General features: G+C 44.1%; 2 protein-coding genes across 2 annotated transcripts in view; one reads left to right on the top strand and one right to left on the bottom strand.

Moving 5' to 3' along the window:
• PSMB2 (proteasome 20S subunit beta 2) overlaps positions 1 to 4,956 on the top strand; it is a 38,779-nt gene extending 33,823 nt beyond the window's left edge. The window contains exons 5-6 of the mRNA XM_032246915.1: positions 2,959 to 3,008; positions 4,716 to 4,956. Coding sequence (XP_032102806.1) covers positions 2,959 to 3,008; positions 4,716 to 4,823 — 158 coding nt within the window. The 3' untranslated portion in view covers positions 4,824 to 4,956. The remainder of the gene's footprint in view (positions 1 to 2,958; positions 3,009 to 4,715) is intronic.
• A 7,488-nt stretch (positions 4,957 to 12,444) lies between these two features.
• Positions 12,445 to 15,628, bottom strand: part of TFAP2E (transcription factor AP-2 epsilon) — a 28,753-nt gene continuing 25,569 nt past the window's right edge. The window contains exon 8 of the mRNA XM_032247586.1: positions 12,445 to 13,486. Within this exon, the coding sequence (XP_032103477.1) occupies positions 13,204 to 13,486 (283 nt within the window). The 3' untranslated portion in view covers positions 12,445 to 13,203. The remainder of the gene's footprint in view (positions 13,487 to 15,628) is intronic.

Here is a 15,628-nt window from a genome sequence, read left to right as displayed (position 1 = left end):
TTTTTTATGGATGAATAGTATTTCATGGTGTATATACCACACTTTCTTTATCCATTGATCTGTCATTGGACACCTAGGTTGGTTCCATATCTTGGCTGTTTTGAATAGTGTTGCAGTAAACACTGGGGTGCAGTATTTCCCCAGTGATAAAATGATTTCATCCAATATAACGATTTCCTTTCTTTTGGATAAATTCCCAGTAGTGGGATTGCCAGATCATATGGTAGTTCTATTTGTAGTTTTTTGAACAACCACCATACTGTTCTCCATAGTGGCTATACTAGTTTACATTCCCACCAACTGTGTATAAAGAATTTCCTTCTCGCTACATCCTCGCCAGCATTTGTTTTTGTTATTTTTTGTCTTTTTTTTTTTTTGTAGAAAGTGATTTACTTAGGTAAAAAAAGAGAAAAAGGAGAAGAGAGAAAACTTCCATGAAGAGTGTGGAAGGAGACTCCAGAGGGGAAATCCAGGAGGGGAAAGAGAGCTCCCACTTTGTGGGAGGGGATTCCAGAGAGCTAGAAATCCCTTTTTTGTCTTTTTGATAATAGCTTTCCTAATTGATAATAGCTTTTTTAATTGAATTTGTTTTTTCTGTTGAGATGTTTCAGTTCCTTATATTTTCTGGATATTAATCCCCTGTTGGATGAGTAGTTTATATGTATTTTCTAACGTTGTGTAGGTTATCTTTTCACTCTGTTGTTTCCTTTGCTGTGCAGAAGCATTTTAGTTTGCTATAATCCAGTTTGTTTATTTTTGCTTTTATTGCCTGTGCTTATGAGATTATTCATGAAATCTTTTGCCAGATCAATATCCTGAGGCTTTTCCTCTATGTTTTCTTCTAGTTTCAGGTCTTAAATTTAGGTCTTTGATCCATTTTGAGTTGAATTTTGTGTAGGATGAGAGCTGAGGGTCTGGTTTTATTCTTCTGCATATGGATATCCAGTTTTTCTAGCACCATTTATTGAAGAGACTGTCCTTTCCCCAATGAGTGTTCTTGGTACATTTATCAAAAGTCAAATGTAGATTGTGGCATAATTTCTTAATTTCTCTATTTGGTTTAATTGGTCTATGTGTCTATTTCTATGCCAATAGCATGCTGTTTTTTGGTTACTATAACTTTGTGGTATATTTTGAAGTCTGGTAGTGGTATCAACTATCAGATGAGTTGTTTTTGCTCAGGATTGCTTCAGCTATTTAGAGTCTTTCGTGGTTCCATACAGATCTTAGGATTTTTTTTCCCTAATGCTGTGAGGCATGTCAGTGGTATTTTGATAGGGATTGCGTTGAATCTGTAAATTTCTTTGGGTAGTATTGTCATCTTGATAATGTTAATTCTTGGCCAGGTATGGTGGCTCATGCCTGTAATCCTAGCACTTTGGGAGGCCAAGGTGGGCAGATCACAAGGTTAGGAGTTCAAGACCAGCCTGACCAACATGGTGAAACTCCGTCTCTACTAAAAATACAAAAATTAGCCAGGCGTGGTGACAAGTGCCTGTAATCCCAGCTACTTGAGAGGCTGAGGCAGAAGAATTGCTTGAACCGGGAGGTAGAGGTTGCAGTGAGCCGAGATTGTGCCACTGCACTCCAGCCTGGGCAACAGAGTGAGATCCTGTCTCAGTCAGTCAGTCAATCAATTAATATTCTTCTGATCCATGAGCATGAGATGTCTTTCCATTCATTTGTATCCTCTTCAATTTATTTCATCAGTGTTTTATAGTTTTTGTTATAGAGGTCTTTCACCTCCTTGGTTAAATTTATTCCTAGGTATTTTATTTTCTTTGATTTTTGTTTCTATTATAAATGGGATTGCCTTCTTGATTTCTTTTTCAGCTAGTTTGTTTGTATATAAAAACACTACTAACTTTTGTATATTAATTTTGTATCCTGCAACTTTATGGAATTTATCAGATATAAGAGTTTTCTGATGGGGTCTTTAGGTTTTTCTGTATAGAAAATAATGTCATCTGCAAATAGGGACATTTGACTTCCTGCTTTCCAATTTGGATACTCTTTATTTCTTTCTCTTGCCTAAGTGCTCTGGTTAGGACTTCTCAGACACGGGATGCTTTTGTGCTAAGTTCCATCTTCTGACCCCAATCCTAACCTTGACTTTAGCTTCTGTGGCAATGGGTATTTTGGAATCCTTAGCCTTTACAGACTATAGATGCAGCACAGATAACCACTTATCTCCTTACATTCCATTCTTCACTGTCAATATCATAAGAATCTGGCATGTTCATTCTTTTTTGGTGCTGCCCTCTGGCTCAACCTCAGCCACACTAGAGCTCTGGGCCACATCCTGAAAAGAATTAGCCTGGCCTCCCAGTGACTTTCTTGATTTGGCATCTGTTGGTAATATAGCTGATTTGCCCACCAAAATAACGACTAGCCACCCCTGAAGCCTGACTGCATAACATGTCATTCCAGTTTGCCATGCCCACAGACAGTTGCCTTGGCTCCTGTCAGCCCCATCCTATAAATTCTCTTTCCATTGTTAAACAGAGACCCAGCTGGGAAAACAAGGCTTAAATTCTGACCCTGTCTTCCCTTTCCCTGATTTGCAGCTGACTAGGGCAGATGGAATTGATTTAAACCCTGGACTGAGGGGGAGTGAAAGGGGTGGGCTAAGATAAAGTGAGACAGGCCTCTGGACTTCTTCAGAGGCGGGCCCTGGCCAGGGGAGTCAGAATTCCTTCATGCTTACCCTTCACTGTAGCAAATCAATTTGCAATGGCGTGTAGCTGATGGAGCATTGGGTCTGGGGCACCCCCAGGTGCATGTGGAGTAAGTTGGTTGCAGGCTGGAAGGCAAAGCGTTTTTTTGCCTTTTCCATTTGTGTGGCACTTGGACCTGAAGAAGCCAGCTTTGATGAAGATTTGAAACTTAATCAAAAGGTGCTGAGAGTTGGATTTAATGACAGCACCTTAAGTACTTGGTCTCTGTGTTCTCTTTCAGCTATCTCACGTGAGAGGGCAGTAGAGCTTCTTAGGAAATGTCTGGAGGAGGTGAGTAGCTCCCATGAGATCCTGAAAGGAATGTTTGTGTCTCTGTTTGCCAGTCTTGTTCCTGTTCCTTGGTTATATTTTTTTCTGATTTTTACCAGAAGGTGTAATACATACCTACTAACCAGGTGTGAAGTTGCTACCAGGGATAGAGTTTGGTGTGGGTAGCAAGCTTATTTTTCTTTTACAGATTACCTCCTCAGTGTCAATTTTATAATTTAATTCTTTCTGGTTTATCCAAACCAGTGGTTCTCAAATTTTAGTGTGTGTAAGTATCACCCGGAAAACTTGTTAGACAGATTGCCGTCTCTGCCCCAACCCTCAATTCTGATTCCACTGCTGTGGGGTACAAACTGGGAAGCTCTGTTTTAATTGGCAGTCCCAGTTGATTTTGCTACAGGTGGTAACTGAGGCTGTACTTGAAGAACTTCTGCCCTGGACTTTATACCTGCTCTGTTCTTGTGCCACCTGTAATTGGCATACTGCCTGTTCCCTTAGTAGTGCATGAGTCTTTGTGATCTAGAGAGAAGGCCTTCTCTAAGAATTCAGGAGGACCATAGAAAACAACTAAGAAACTTGGGGCAGAAGGGGAGAGTAGACTTTGGTTTGTGAGGCCAGGATCATAGCACACCCCCCCTTTTTTTTTTTTTTTTTTTTTTTTTTTTGGAGACTGAGTCTTGCTCTGTCACCCAGGCTAGAGTGCAAAAGCTCCATCTTGGTTCACTGCAACCTCGGCCTCCCAGGTTCAAGCGATTCTCCTGTCTTAGCCTCCTGAGTAGCTGGGATTACAGGCATGAGCCACCACACCCGGCTCAGAATATACCCTTTCTAATACCGCTCCTTAGAGTCTCAGGCTTTGGGTATGGATGGAGGATGAGGAGGTCAAAAACCGGTCCCATTAGGTTTTTTTATTCTTTTATTGTTCCTGTGGCTTAAGGATGAACTTGAGCTCATGGTTTAGTGAGAGAATAGGAGGGTAACAGCAGGAGCATTGGGAGTAATGACAGTTTGCCTCTTACACAAGCCTTTTGCTTTCAGTCCACAGTCCCCACCCCCACTTTTTTATTAGAGATGGGGTCTCCCTTTGTCACCCAGGCTGGAGCAGAGTGCAGTGGTACCATCACAGCTCACTGCAGCCTGGACCTCTGGAACTCAACCGATCTTCCCAAGTGGCTGAGACTACAGACAGGCACTACCACACCCGGCTCATTTTTTTTTTTAAGAGATGGAGTCTTGCTATGTTGCCCAGGCTGATCTTGAACTCCTGGGCTCAAGATATTCTCCCACTTCAATCTCCCAATTTCAGGCCTGAGCCACCGCTCCCAGCCTCTGCTTTGTCCTGAGGACAATTAGTCTTTGTTAGTTTATTATCTTGAGACATTAAGAGAGACGTCTGTGTTTACCAGACTGATCGGTAACACACTATGGAGAACAGAACACTGGATGGTCTCATTCTTTCGTTGGTTTACTGACCAGTGACAGGCTCTTAGCTGCATCTTGCAGTTCAGCCTCCCTGCCTCCCAGTCATCCTCCAGCTGCTGTTTGTGTACCCGGTACTACTAGGGTACTAGTGCCCTACTACCAACTGCCTCCAATAGAATTTCAGTGCCACAAAAGCAGGGATTTTTGTTTGCTTGTATCCCATGTCTAGAACAGAGCTTGGCACATAGTAATTATTTGTTGACTGATTTCCTTCATGTCTCTCTGCAGCTCCAAAAACGCTTCATCCTGAATCTGCCAACCTTCAGTGTTCGAATCATTGACAAAAATGGCATCCATGACCTGGACAACATTTCCTTCCCCAAACAGGGCTCCTAACATCATGCCCACCCTTCCTCCCACTTGCCAAGGAACTTTTTTTTGCTGGCCTGCTTTATTTTTTTCTACTCTTTTCAGGTACATTCTTGATAAATGGTTAATTCAGAATAAAGGTGACTGTGGATATAATTGAGCCCTGTGGTCTGGGTCTCAGTTTACCTAATATTACCTTAGAAAGGATGTGGAGGGAAGATGGTCTTTTTGCCAGGCCTGACTTTTCCTGCTCTGCCCTCCCTTAATGCTCAGTACCCTTTAGCAGCTGATGGCTCCATGTTCTATTCCATGCTTGGCTTCCTTTCCAACTAGCTCTTTCATATATTTTACTTGTTAATGTCTTCATTCTCTCTAAAGTAGTGGTTCTTTTCACCCGTAAACTTACATTTTTTAAATTAATCTGAATGGATAATACATGTACTTCATAAAACATGCAAACAGTGCAAAAACATGTAGTGAAAAAGTTTTCTCCCATCCCTATAGTCCAATCATCTGCTTCCTTTCCTCAAGGAAACTTCAGCTACTAATTTCTTATGTTTTTTAAGAGATATTCTGTTACTGAATAAGGTATACATACATGCAGACACATGTCCCCTTTAAATTTTTTAAATTTATTTATTTATTTAGAGACAGGTCTTACTCTGTAGCCCAGGCTGGAATACCGTGGTGCAATCTTGGTTCATTGCAACTTCTGCCTCCTGGGCCCAAGTGATCCTCCCATCTCAGCCTCCTGAGTAAATAGGATTACAGGCATACACCACCAATGCCCAGCTAATTTTTATGCTTTTCATAGAGGCGGTGGTCTCACCATGTCACTTAGGTTGGTCTCGAACTCCTGGGCTCAAGGAGTCTGCCTGCCTTGGCTTCCCAGTGCTGGCATTACAGGCGTTGAGCCACCATGCCTGGCTAAAAAGTATTTTTAAATGTTCTACGTATTGCTTATTTCACTTAGCACTGTATTAGAGATTGTTTTCTATCCATACAAATAGATCTATGTATTCTTGTTGACAGTTGCATAATATTCCATTAAATTGATGCATCATGGGCACTTAACCAGATACCCATTTTACTCTTAGCCTACCTTTAGGGAACAATGTAGACGTTTTGTGGTTAAAGCCACTAAAGCAGTGATTCTTAACCAGATGTGTGTTTCTGAATGTTCATCTCACACTTCCGGTTGCTACTGATGCTGCCAGTCTAGGAACCACGTATCAAAACCATTTGGCCTTAGACTAAGATAAACTCTACTTTATCCAATTCTGTGCTCCTCTTAATACCATATACAGATGGGTTTTTGATTTGTCTGTGATGAAATGTGTCATCTAAGATACTACCTAGTGATCATAATGTTCATATTAACAGTATTGGGTTAACATTAGATTTGTGTCTTATATACTATTTAATATACCAATGGTAAATGCCTTATACCGTAAGAAGAAAACTAATCATGAATAAATGGGAGAAAAGAGATGATTCACATCACTACAGTTGGTTCAACCTCCAACACCACTGTGAATATGCATAGGTTTGATCTTTTAGCTAGATTCCTGAGTGTAAGACATCTATTTTAAAAGCACCACAGGTGATTCTGATGCTCTACCCAGTGGAGTGCCGCTACTAAAGCACAGGCTATCCTGCTACCTGATTTTCCCGTCTGTAAAATGATTGAAATAGCACCTATTCCATGTAGGTAGGTATGAGAATTACATTAGTAATATAGGTGAAAGTTTAGTGCAGAGCCTGGCATGTTGTAAGTGCTCAGCAAGTGTATAATCATTAGTAAACTTGTTATTCTGCATCCAGGCCTCACCAGGGATGACATGTGGTTCTCTGCCTTTGAATGTAAGGTCCCCAGGGCAATCTCAGGCAAGCCTACAAACCCATCCTCACTCTAGGGTTTTTTTGCCAACCTGGATCTCTTTCCTGAGCTCCAATCAGCTCATTCCTAGATAGCTCACTCTCCAGATTTAGGGACTTCAAACTCTATGTCTAAAACTGAGCCTTACCATCTGCCCCTCTCCAGACCTTCTCTGTGACATTCCGTCTTACAGAATTGGAGCCACCGGTTCCCAGGTACCTAAGTCAGAAACCCAGGCATCATTTATTTTTAATAAACATTTTATTCTGGAATAAGAAAAGTTGCAAAGATAATACAGAGTGTCCTTATACCCTTTATTCAGTTTCTGTAATATTAACATCTTGCATATACCATGGTATATTTGTCAAAACTGAGAAACCAACATTGGTTGGTATATTAGTATTACTATCCAGGCTCTATTCAGATTTTACCAGTTTTTCCACTAATTTTATTCTTCTGTTCTAGGATATAATTCAAGATACAACATTGCATTTAGCTGGGCATCATTTTTATATCATTCATTACCTCCTATCTCTATGTGGTCACCAAATTCTGGCATTTCTATATCCTAAATTTTTAATTTTTGTTGTTGTTTTTCAGAGACAGGATCCAGCTCCCAGGCTGGAATGCAGTGGCATGATCATAGCTTACTGCAGCCTTGAACTCCTGGGCTCAAGTGAACCTCTCACCTCAGCCTTTCAGCTAGCTGGGACTGTAGGTGTGCATCACCATACCCAGCTAATTTTGTAAAAAATTTTTGTAGAGACGGGGTCTCACTATGTTACCTAGGCTGGTCTCGAACTCCTGGCCTCAAGTGATTCTCCCACCTTGGTCTGCCAAAGCACCAGGATTATAGGTGTGAGTCACTGCACCTGGCCTAAATCTCTTTAAATCTCCCATCCCCATTATTCTGATTCACCCCCTGTCATTTCTTAGACTATTTAACAGCCTCTTAACTTGACTCTACTTTTAATCTCTTCCCTCTTCGGGTCTTCATCCATACTTTAAAAAATTAGTTTCACCATCCATTCCTCTCTGCCCTTAAAACTTTCTGGTGGTTTTCCATGGCTTAAGAGAATAAAGCCCGATTCTTTGGTTTGACCTGCTAGGCATTCCATAATGCTCTCCTAACCTTACTCCCCATTTTCCTTTCTCTCTTTTACACCTCATAAAGCCTGTGTTCCAAATACATTTACATGGCTTCAGTCATTCATTTGTGACTTCACACTTATGTATACCTACTGTAAGAAGGGTAAGCATTACTTTATGGAACTTTTCTTACAGAGGAGTGTGTGTGTGGAGTCATAATGTAGTGTGTTCTGGTAACTTTTGTTTTTTTCTGCTGGATTTTGGTTTTTAAAATGCCAGCTTGTCCTAAATCAATTTCCTGAAGTTTGAAAAACACTGGGAATGTACCCATTCTGTAACACTCCTGGCCAAACGCTGTTCAGAAAGGAGTTCTGATTAGCTCCCATCTGCTTTCAGGTGATTAATACACAGAAAAACAAATTATTCCTTCCCTGGCTTATGGTGGGAGTGGGATAGGTTGGAGAAGAGAGCAGCTGTTTCGCCTCAGGGTAGGGAGGCTCAGAAGCTCAGCCCAACCAGAGAGCGGATGGGAAGGCAGGAACCTTTGAGAGATGGAAAAGGCCACTGAAATGTCCCAAGAGCTTCTTGGTGTTGCTAGCTGAGCAACCACTCTGGGCCTGCCCTGCCTGAAGCCCAGAGTCCTTTCACATCTGCTCCCCTCGGCCTTTTGACCAGAGCAGCAGCAGTGCCCAAGCAAGAGAAAGAGGCGTATTCTTGGGTTCTCAGTAAGTGTGTGCTGCTGCTTGCTTACTCCAGTGTGTGAATTATGAGTTAGTGTGTTCGGAAGGAGAAGCCTGCACCTTGCCGTCACTTACCTTCCTTCATGGGAGGGAACGTTTTTAAAGACTGCACTTTTCGTATTTCTTCTGGAACACTATGATCCTTAAAGTAGGAAAGCCTTTTCTTTAAACTCCAAATTGGAATGCTTACCAAGTCTAAACACTCTCCATTTAATTTGCAGCTACTTGCTTTGCAAAAAAGAAGCCATGTAAAACAACATGTGTATATTTTATTTTTATTTTTTAATTTTTAATTATATTTTTATAGAGACAGGGTTTCACTATGTTGGACAGGATGGTCTTGAACTCCTTACCTCAAATGATCCGTCTGCCTTGGCTCCCAAAGTGCTGAGATTACAGGCGTGAGCCACTGTACCCAGCCCTCGTGTATACTTTAATCATCATCTACTTTTCCTTAGGGCTAAACCCAGTTAGAGGCTAAAATATGATTTATTTTGCTGTGGGATAAAGAAAAACAACTTAATGGGAAGAATCAAGTGCTGAGACCTCATTAGAAGCTTCTAATGCCACTTAGACGTGTCCATACCATACTGCTTCTGCACTGTTAATGATCCTGACCATATGCTGGCTTAGCAGCGTCTTGGGGCACAAAAGGCTGGGAAGACCTGTTTCCCCTTGCTGGGGTCAGGCCTGTGAGCCCTTCTGTAGATGGCCATGTGATGTAGTGGAAATGAAGGGAGGGTCAGATCACACACAGATGCGTGAGTCCCACTCACTTGCTTAGTGACCTTGGGAAAGTTGCTTTGATCTACCACTTTCTTGTTTGTAAAATAGGATTTGGTGAGGACTACATGGTCCTTTCCTTAGGAAAAGTTGTCTAGCCCCTGAAAAGTTTTTGATAAACTAATTTCTTCTGGATATTTATAACCTTTTATTGATTTGTTACTATATTACAAGCATTATATAGAAGTGCTGTGGGCCGGGCGCGGTGGCTCAAGCCTGTAATCCCAGCACTTTGGGAGGCCGAGGCGGGCAGATCACGAGGTCAAGAGATCGAGGCCATCCTGGTCAACACGGTGAAACCCCGTCTCTACTAAAACTACAAAAAGAAATTAGCTGGGCATGGTGGTGCTTGCCTGTAATCCCAGCTACTCAGGAGGCTGAGGCAGGAAAATTGCCTGAACCCAGGAGACAGAGGTTGCGGTGAGCCGAGATCGCGCCATTGCACTCCAGCCTGGGTAACAAGAGCGAAACTCCGTCTCAAAAAAAAAAAAAAAGAAGTGCTGTATATCTTATTTAATCCTCTCAACTTCCCATAGTCTAAGACAATTTTAGAGGTAGTATGTCTCTTGCCAGGCCCTAGGCTTCAGTTAAAGCAGAGCGTACTTCAGCCTTCCCCCACATTCCTTTCTGTTCCTTTCTGCAGAAAGGAGTAAGTAACCCAGATAGGGATACTTGGGGAAAGGCACTGAGCCTCTTTGTTAAAATGAGGAAAAGCAAATATTAGGTGTTAAAGCCATGCCAACCCCAAGTGGAGACTTTCTTCTTGATGTATTCAGAGGGACTGATTGAAAGGGACTTGAAAAAGGCAACACTTCCTCCCCGCATGATGCAGAATTCTTCAGTGCCACACCTGGAGGCTGCCTCAAGGTATCGAGCACCCCCTAACAACCTGCTGTGGGGTACATACCGGGGGACCCAAAGCTCAGGGGGGCACACCAAGTGAGTGGCAGGGCCAGGATTAGGACGTGTCCAGGGTCCCCATGCATTTAGCATGAGGGACAGGCCCCCAGAGGAGGCCCCACTGTGTCCAGAGAGCTTTCACTGGACACATATGGGTGAGTTGAGGCATTGCAGCTCCTTGGGAAAAGAAGTCACATCTTTGGACCCTTATCCTGAGAAATGATGCCTAGACCGTATGTTTCTAGCACAACCTTCACTTGCAAAGCACCTCATCATCTATCCTTGACAGGATACTTGCAAAGACATGGGGAACAGCAATCCAGGCAAACAACAGTGAATGCAATGGCCCTGAGACATAAAACAAAATGTTAGTTTGAGGAACAGAAAGGAGACCCATGTGGCTGGAGCAAAGTGAGCGATGAAGAGAGTAGTTTTTTTTTTTTTTTTTTTTTTTTTTTTGAGACGGAGTTTTGCTCTTGTTACCCAGGCTGGAGTGCAATGGCGCGATCTCGGCTCACCGCAACCTCTGTCTCCTGGGTTCAGGCAATTCTCCTGCCTCAGCCTCCTGAGTAGCTGGGATTACAGGCACGCGCCACCATGCCCAGCTGAATTTTTGTATTTTTAGTAGAGACGGGGTTTCACCATGTTGACCAGGATGGTCTCGATCTCTTGACCTCGTGATCCACCCGCCTCGGCCTCCCAAAGTGCTGGAATTACAGGCTTGAGCCACTGCACCCGGCAAGAGAGTAGTTTAAGATGAGGCTGGAGAATCAGGCAGTCAGATCATTGTTAGACCTGAGTTTGAAGGTGTACCAGAGAAAATAGACCAGTTGGGAGACTACTGTAGTAGTCCAGAGAACTAGGGTGGTGGCAGAGAAGAAAGAAGATGCACTCAGAATCCACAGGTCTTTCTGAAGGATTGAGTATAGAGAGAGAACCAGATACGACCCCCTAGTTTCTGGCTTGAACAATTGGGTAGAAGGTGGTGCCATCTACTGTGGTGGGACGGTCTGGAAGAGGTCACGATTTGAGTATTTGAGTCATGCACTCCATTTTGGACATGAATTTGAGATGCCAGCAGACATCAGGCAGACAGTTGTACATCCAAGTCTGGAGTTCAGGGAACAGCCTGGGCTGAAGATAAATGTTCAGGACTTGGCAGTATTTAGATGTTGAAAGACATGGGATTGAATGAGACCAATCTAAGGAGTCAGTATGGAAAGAGAACGACCCAAGGAAAGCTAGCATTTAGAAGTCAAGTAGAGAAGTAGCCAGCTAGGAAGACAGAACTGGAACCAGTGAGGTCCTAGGAAACCAGAAGTTAGGAGCCACAGAGAAAACAGTTGCAGAAAACAGCAAGTGGTCAGCCATATCCACTGACTGCTACTGTTAAATCCAGAAGAAGACAGCCTTGAGATTTGACATTGTGATGACCATGCTGAGTGGACTTCAGTAGACTGGTCGGAAAAAAGCAGATTGAAGAGGAAATTGGAGGTGGAGAAATGGAGGCATAGGTGTAGCAATCTTTCAAGAACTTTAACTGCAAAGGAAATAAAGAAATGGGGAAGGGATTTATGTTTTGTAAGATAAGAGATCCTAGAACATTTGTGCTCTGGGGAATGATCCAGTAATGATTCCATAGATAGGGAGAGACTGATGGTACAGGAAAAAAAATGCCTGAAGAGTGAAATCCTCGAGAAGACAAGAGTTGGATGAGCATTGGCCTGATAGACACACATACAGTCACCAGCGTTTCCACTGACACATGCACATTCACCACCAACGGGCATAGAAACAAATCCATACACCTAACAGCTAAACTGACACCTGTACCCACCAGCCCACCAAGTCACAGTAATACACATACAGTGTTCACTTGACACACACACACATAGACACAGCAACTAATAGCTACAGTGACATGCCAGATAGACCAACATCTGTACCTCCTCTCACAAAGAAGAGCCCCCAGTCCCCTCTCATCCCCTTAGGGGCCCCTTCCAAACCTACCCCCTGTCTAATGCCCAGGTCCCACTTCTCCCCAGTGACACTGCCCTCTTTGGAGGCAAATCCAGGCCTGGGCTAAAGAAGGACAGGGAGGGCTTCATGTCCAATGAAAGGTTTTATTAAGAGAATGAGAGATGGGGAGGTACATCAACTGCAGGGGCAAAAGAACCACAAATACAAGATCCCAGAGACAACCTGAGGGCGCCTGACACACCTTTCTTCCCTCCCAACCCACCCACAGCCCTTTTCAAGCAAAAGCACCCTCTCCCTCCTGGTCCAGCTGGACATGTCAGTGCATGGCCAGAAAACAGTGAAATGAATCCCCAACTCATTGGGATAAATAAGTTGCACTAGACATTTTAAATTTTCAAATTTAATTACAACATACATAAATATATGGGACAGACAACAACAGGCCTGTGATGAGCAGCCTGGATGGATTTGAGTTCTGCAGTTTGTGCTTTATCTTCTTTGTTCCTCCAGGGCACCTCCTGCCCACTTCTCTCCAAGAGTAGGAAGGGTACAAAGAGTCCATTGGGGCCTCCTTCCAGCACCCCTTTTCTGGGGGTAGAAGATTCTGGAATGAGGGGCACCATCTCCTCAGTAGCACCTCTGATTTATCAACAATTGCCCTCCTGCCAACAGTGAAAAACACAAAGGCTTTGGCCTCTAGAAGCACCCACGGCCACCCAGGCACTGTAACAGAAAGGGCTGTACCCTATGAGCCAGACCTTTTCATGTCAATTTTCTGTCCAAACCCTTCTCAGCCATCAAAGGTCAGAAATTGCACACTTGAGACAAATACCTGGGCCCTTAACTTACCAAGACACCACCAAAGAGGCCACCTCCCTTACTCCAAGCCAGATCCCCAACTCCGGGATCTGTAGATGAATGTTCTCTTTCTGGTCTGTCTTGAATCCCACCTTTCAGTCCTTTCAGGTCCACCCCCAGGAGCTAAGTCCCCATTTCAGGCCCTGGAAGCCCCTTAGGTATGGGTTGGGAGAAGCAGTTATTTCCGATGCTTGGGGTCCTTCTCTGAAGCCTTGGTTTCACCATGCCCACTGGCCACACTGCTTAGAAACATCTTGTCCAGCCCCTTGAGTGACTCCAGCAGGTAGTTCTGGAAGGCCGTGAGGGCAGCACAGATGGCAGGCCCACCGAAGCCATGGGTGATGAGGCTGAAGTGTGTCAAGCAGCTCTGCACTCCGGGCTCCAGGATGAGTGCTGGGCGGCTGTTGCCCAGCGGCGAGCGGTCCTGAGCCATCAAGTCTGCAAACTCCTTGCAGATCTGCCTGGTTGGGAAAGGAAGGTCAGAGGTTGGAGGACAAAAGTCTGAGCCCAGAGAAGGACTTACTACGTGCCAGGCATTTTATAGTCATTAGCTACACGACTGCTGACCCTCCCAACAGTCTGCAAATGATAATCATACTGTTTTTACAGAAAAGGAAACTAAGATTCAGAAAAGTCATTTGACTAGCCCAGTATCAAACAGCTAATAAACAGCACATGCCGATTACCCTATAATCTTTTTTTTTTGGATGTCCTGCCCACATTCAAAGTGCTGCTCAGCCACGCATGGTGGCTCACGCCTGTAATCCCAGCACTTTGGGAGGCAGAGGTGGGTGGATCACCTTAGGTAAGGAGTTTGAGACCAGCCTGACCAACATGGAGAAACCCCATCTCTACTAAAAATACAAAATTGGCTGGGCATGGCAGCACATCCCAGCTTCTCAGGAGGCTGAGGCAGGAGAATCGCTTGAGCCCAGGAGGCGGAGGTTGCGGTGAGCCAAGATTGCACCATTGCACTCCAGCCTGGGCAACAAGAGTGAAACTCCGTCTCAAAAAAAAAAAAAAAAAGTGCAGCTCAGCTACTTACTACCTTATACAGGATATTTTCTTTGATTCCCTCTCCCACCCCAAACACCCAACGCTTCACAGAACTTTGTCTTTGAAACTGTTAGGAAACAATCCAGAATCTGCCAGAAATAATAACTAGCGGTGAATATTAATTGAAGCCTGGATGCTGTGCCAACCACACTGTATGCATCATCTTCCTTAATCTTCATAACAAATCTGTACTATTATTATCCCCATCAGATAGACAAGAAAACTGGTTTCAGACAGGTTGGATGACCTGTCAAGGCGACTGAGCTGGGATTTGAACCAAGCTCTAGTTTGCAGCCATTATTCATTCCTTTGTGCGTCCTGTGTGTGGCTCAGGCAAGAGAATCCCTCATCATTCATCTTTGTGTCAACATGAAAGTCTTAGACAGGACTGGGACCCACAAAGTTCTTGACGAGTGAGCTGATCAGTGAACAATATGAACCCCGCCCTAAGTATGTTTCTCCAGCCACAGTACAAGCAGCCTCAGAGGTCTCTCCATTTGGCAGTCCCAGGAGTCTGTGCTTCTTCTTCTGCCTTGGGGACTTGAGGAAAGCCTCAAAGGCAGGCAGGTGGAGTTGTCATTTTGAAGGACTTCGTTAGGTGGGAGGACTGGACGTTGTTCTAAGCTGGAGACAGGCAAGCCCAAGGATATGAGGACAGAGTTGGCAGGAATGGGTAGAGTTTGTATGGACCAGACTGTGGGACCTCAGAAGAATCTGAACTTTAGCCTACCAATTGGTAGTCCTCAGATTGCTCTCTCTCTTTTTTCTTTTCTTCTTTTCTTTTTTTTTTTTTTCAGACAACGTCTTGCTCTGTCGCCCAGACTGGAGTGCAGTGGTGCTATCACAGCTTACTGCAGCCTCAACCTCAGCCTCCTGAGTAGCTGATACTACAGGCCTGCACCACCATACCTGGCTAATTTTTTTCAGTAGAGATGGGATTTCCCAGGTTGCCCTTGAACTCCTGGGCTCAAGAGATCTGACCACCTCAGCTTTCCAAAGTGCTGGGATTACAGACATAAGCTGCTGCACCCGGCCTCTCTCTCTTTCTCTATCCCCCTCCTCTCTCTCTGTCTTTTCTTGCAATGGGACTGCTATGGTGTGAATGGGTATGTTCCCCAAAATTCATATGTTGAAATCCTACCCACCTAGGTGATATTAGGAGGTGAAGCCTTTGGGAGGTGATTAGGTCATGGAGGTGGAACATCATGAATGAGATTAATGCCTTTATTATAAAAGAAGCCAGAGGCCGGGCGCAGTGGCTCAAGCCTGTAATCCCAGCACTTTGGGAGGCCGAGGCGGGTGGATCACGAGGTCAAGAGATCGAGACCATCCTGGTCAACATGGTGAAACCCCGTCTCTACTAAAAATACAAAAAATTAGCTGGGCATGGTGGCGTGTGCCTGTAATCCCAGCGACTCAGGAGGCTGGGGCAGGAGAATTGCCTGAACCCGGGAGGCGGAGGTTGCGGTGAGCCTAGATCGCGCCATTGCACTCCAGCCTGGGTAACGAGCAAAACTCCGTCTCAAAAAAAAAAAAAAAAAAAAAAA

This window comes from Sapajus apella, unplaced genomic scaffold (assembly GCF_009761245.1).
Source record: "Sapajus apella isolate SASKATOON/1434 unplaced genomic scaffold, GSC_monkey_1.0 scaffold62, whole genome shotgun sequence".
Taxonomy (NCBI): Eukaryota; Metazoa; Chordata; class Mammalia; order Primates; family Cebidae; genus Sapajus; species Sapajus apella.
The sequence above is the reverse complement of the archived record's forward strand: the minus strand, read 5'-3'. Positions and strand labels throughout refer to the sequence as shown.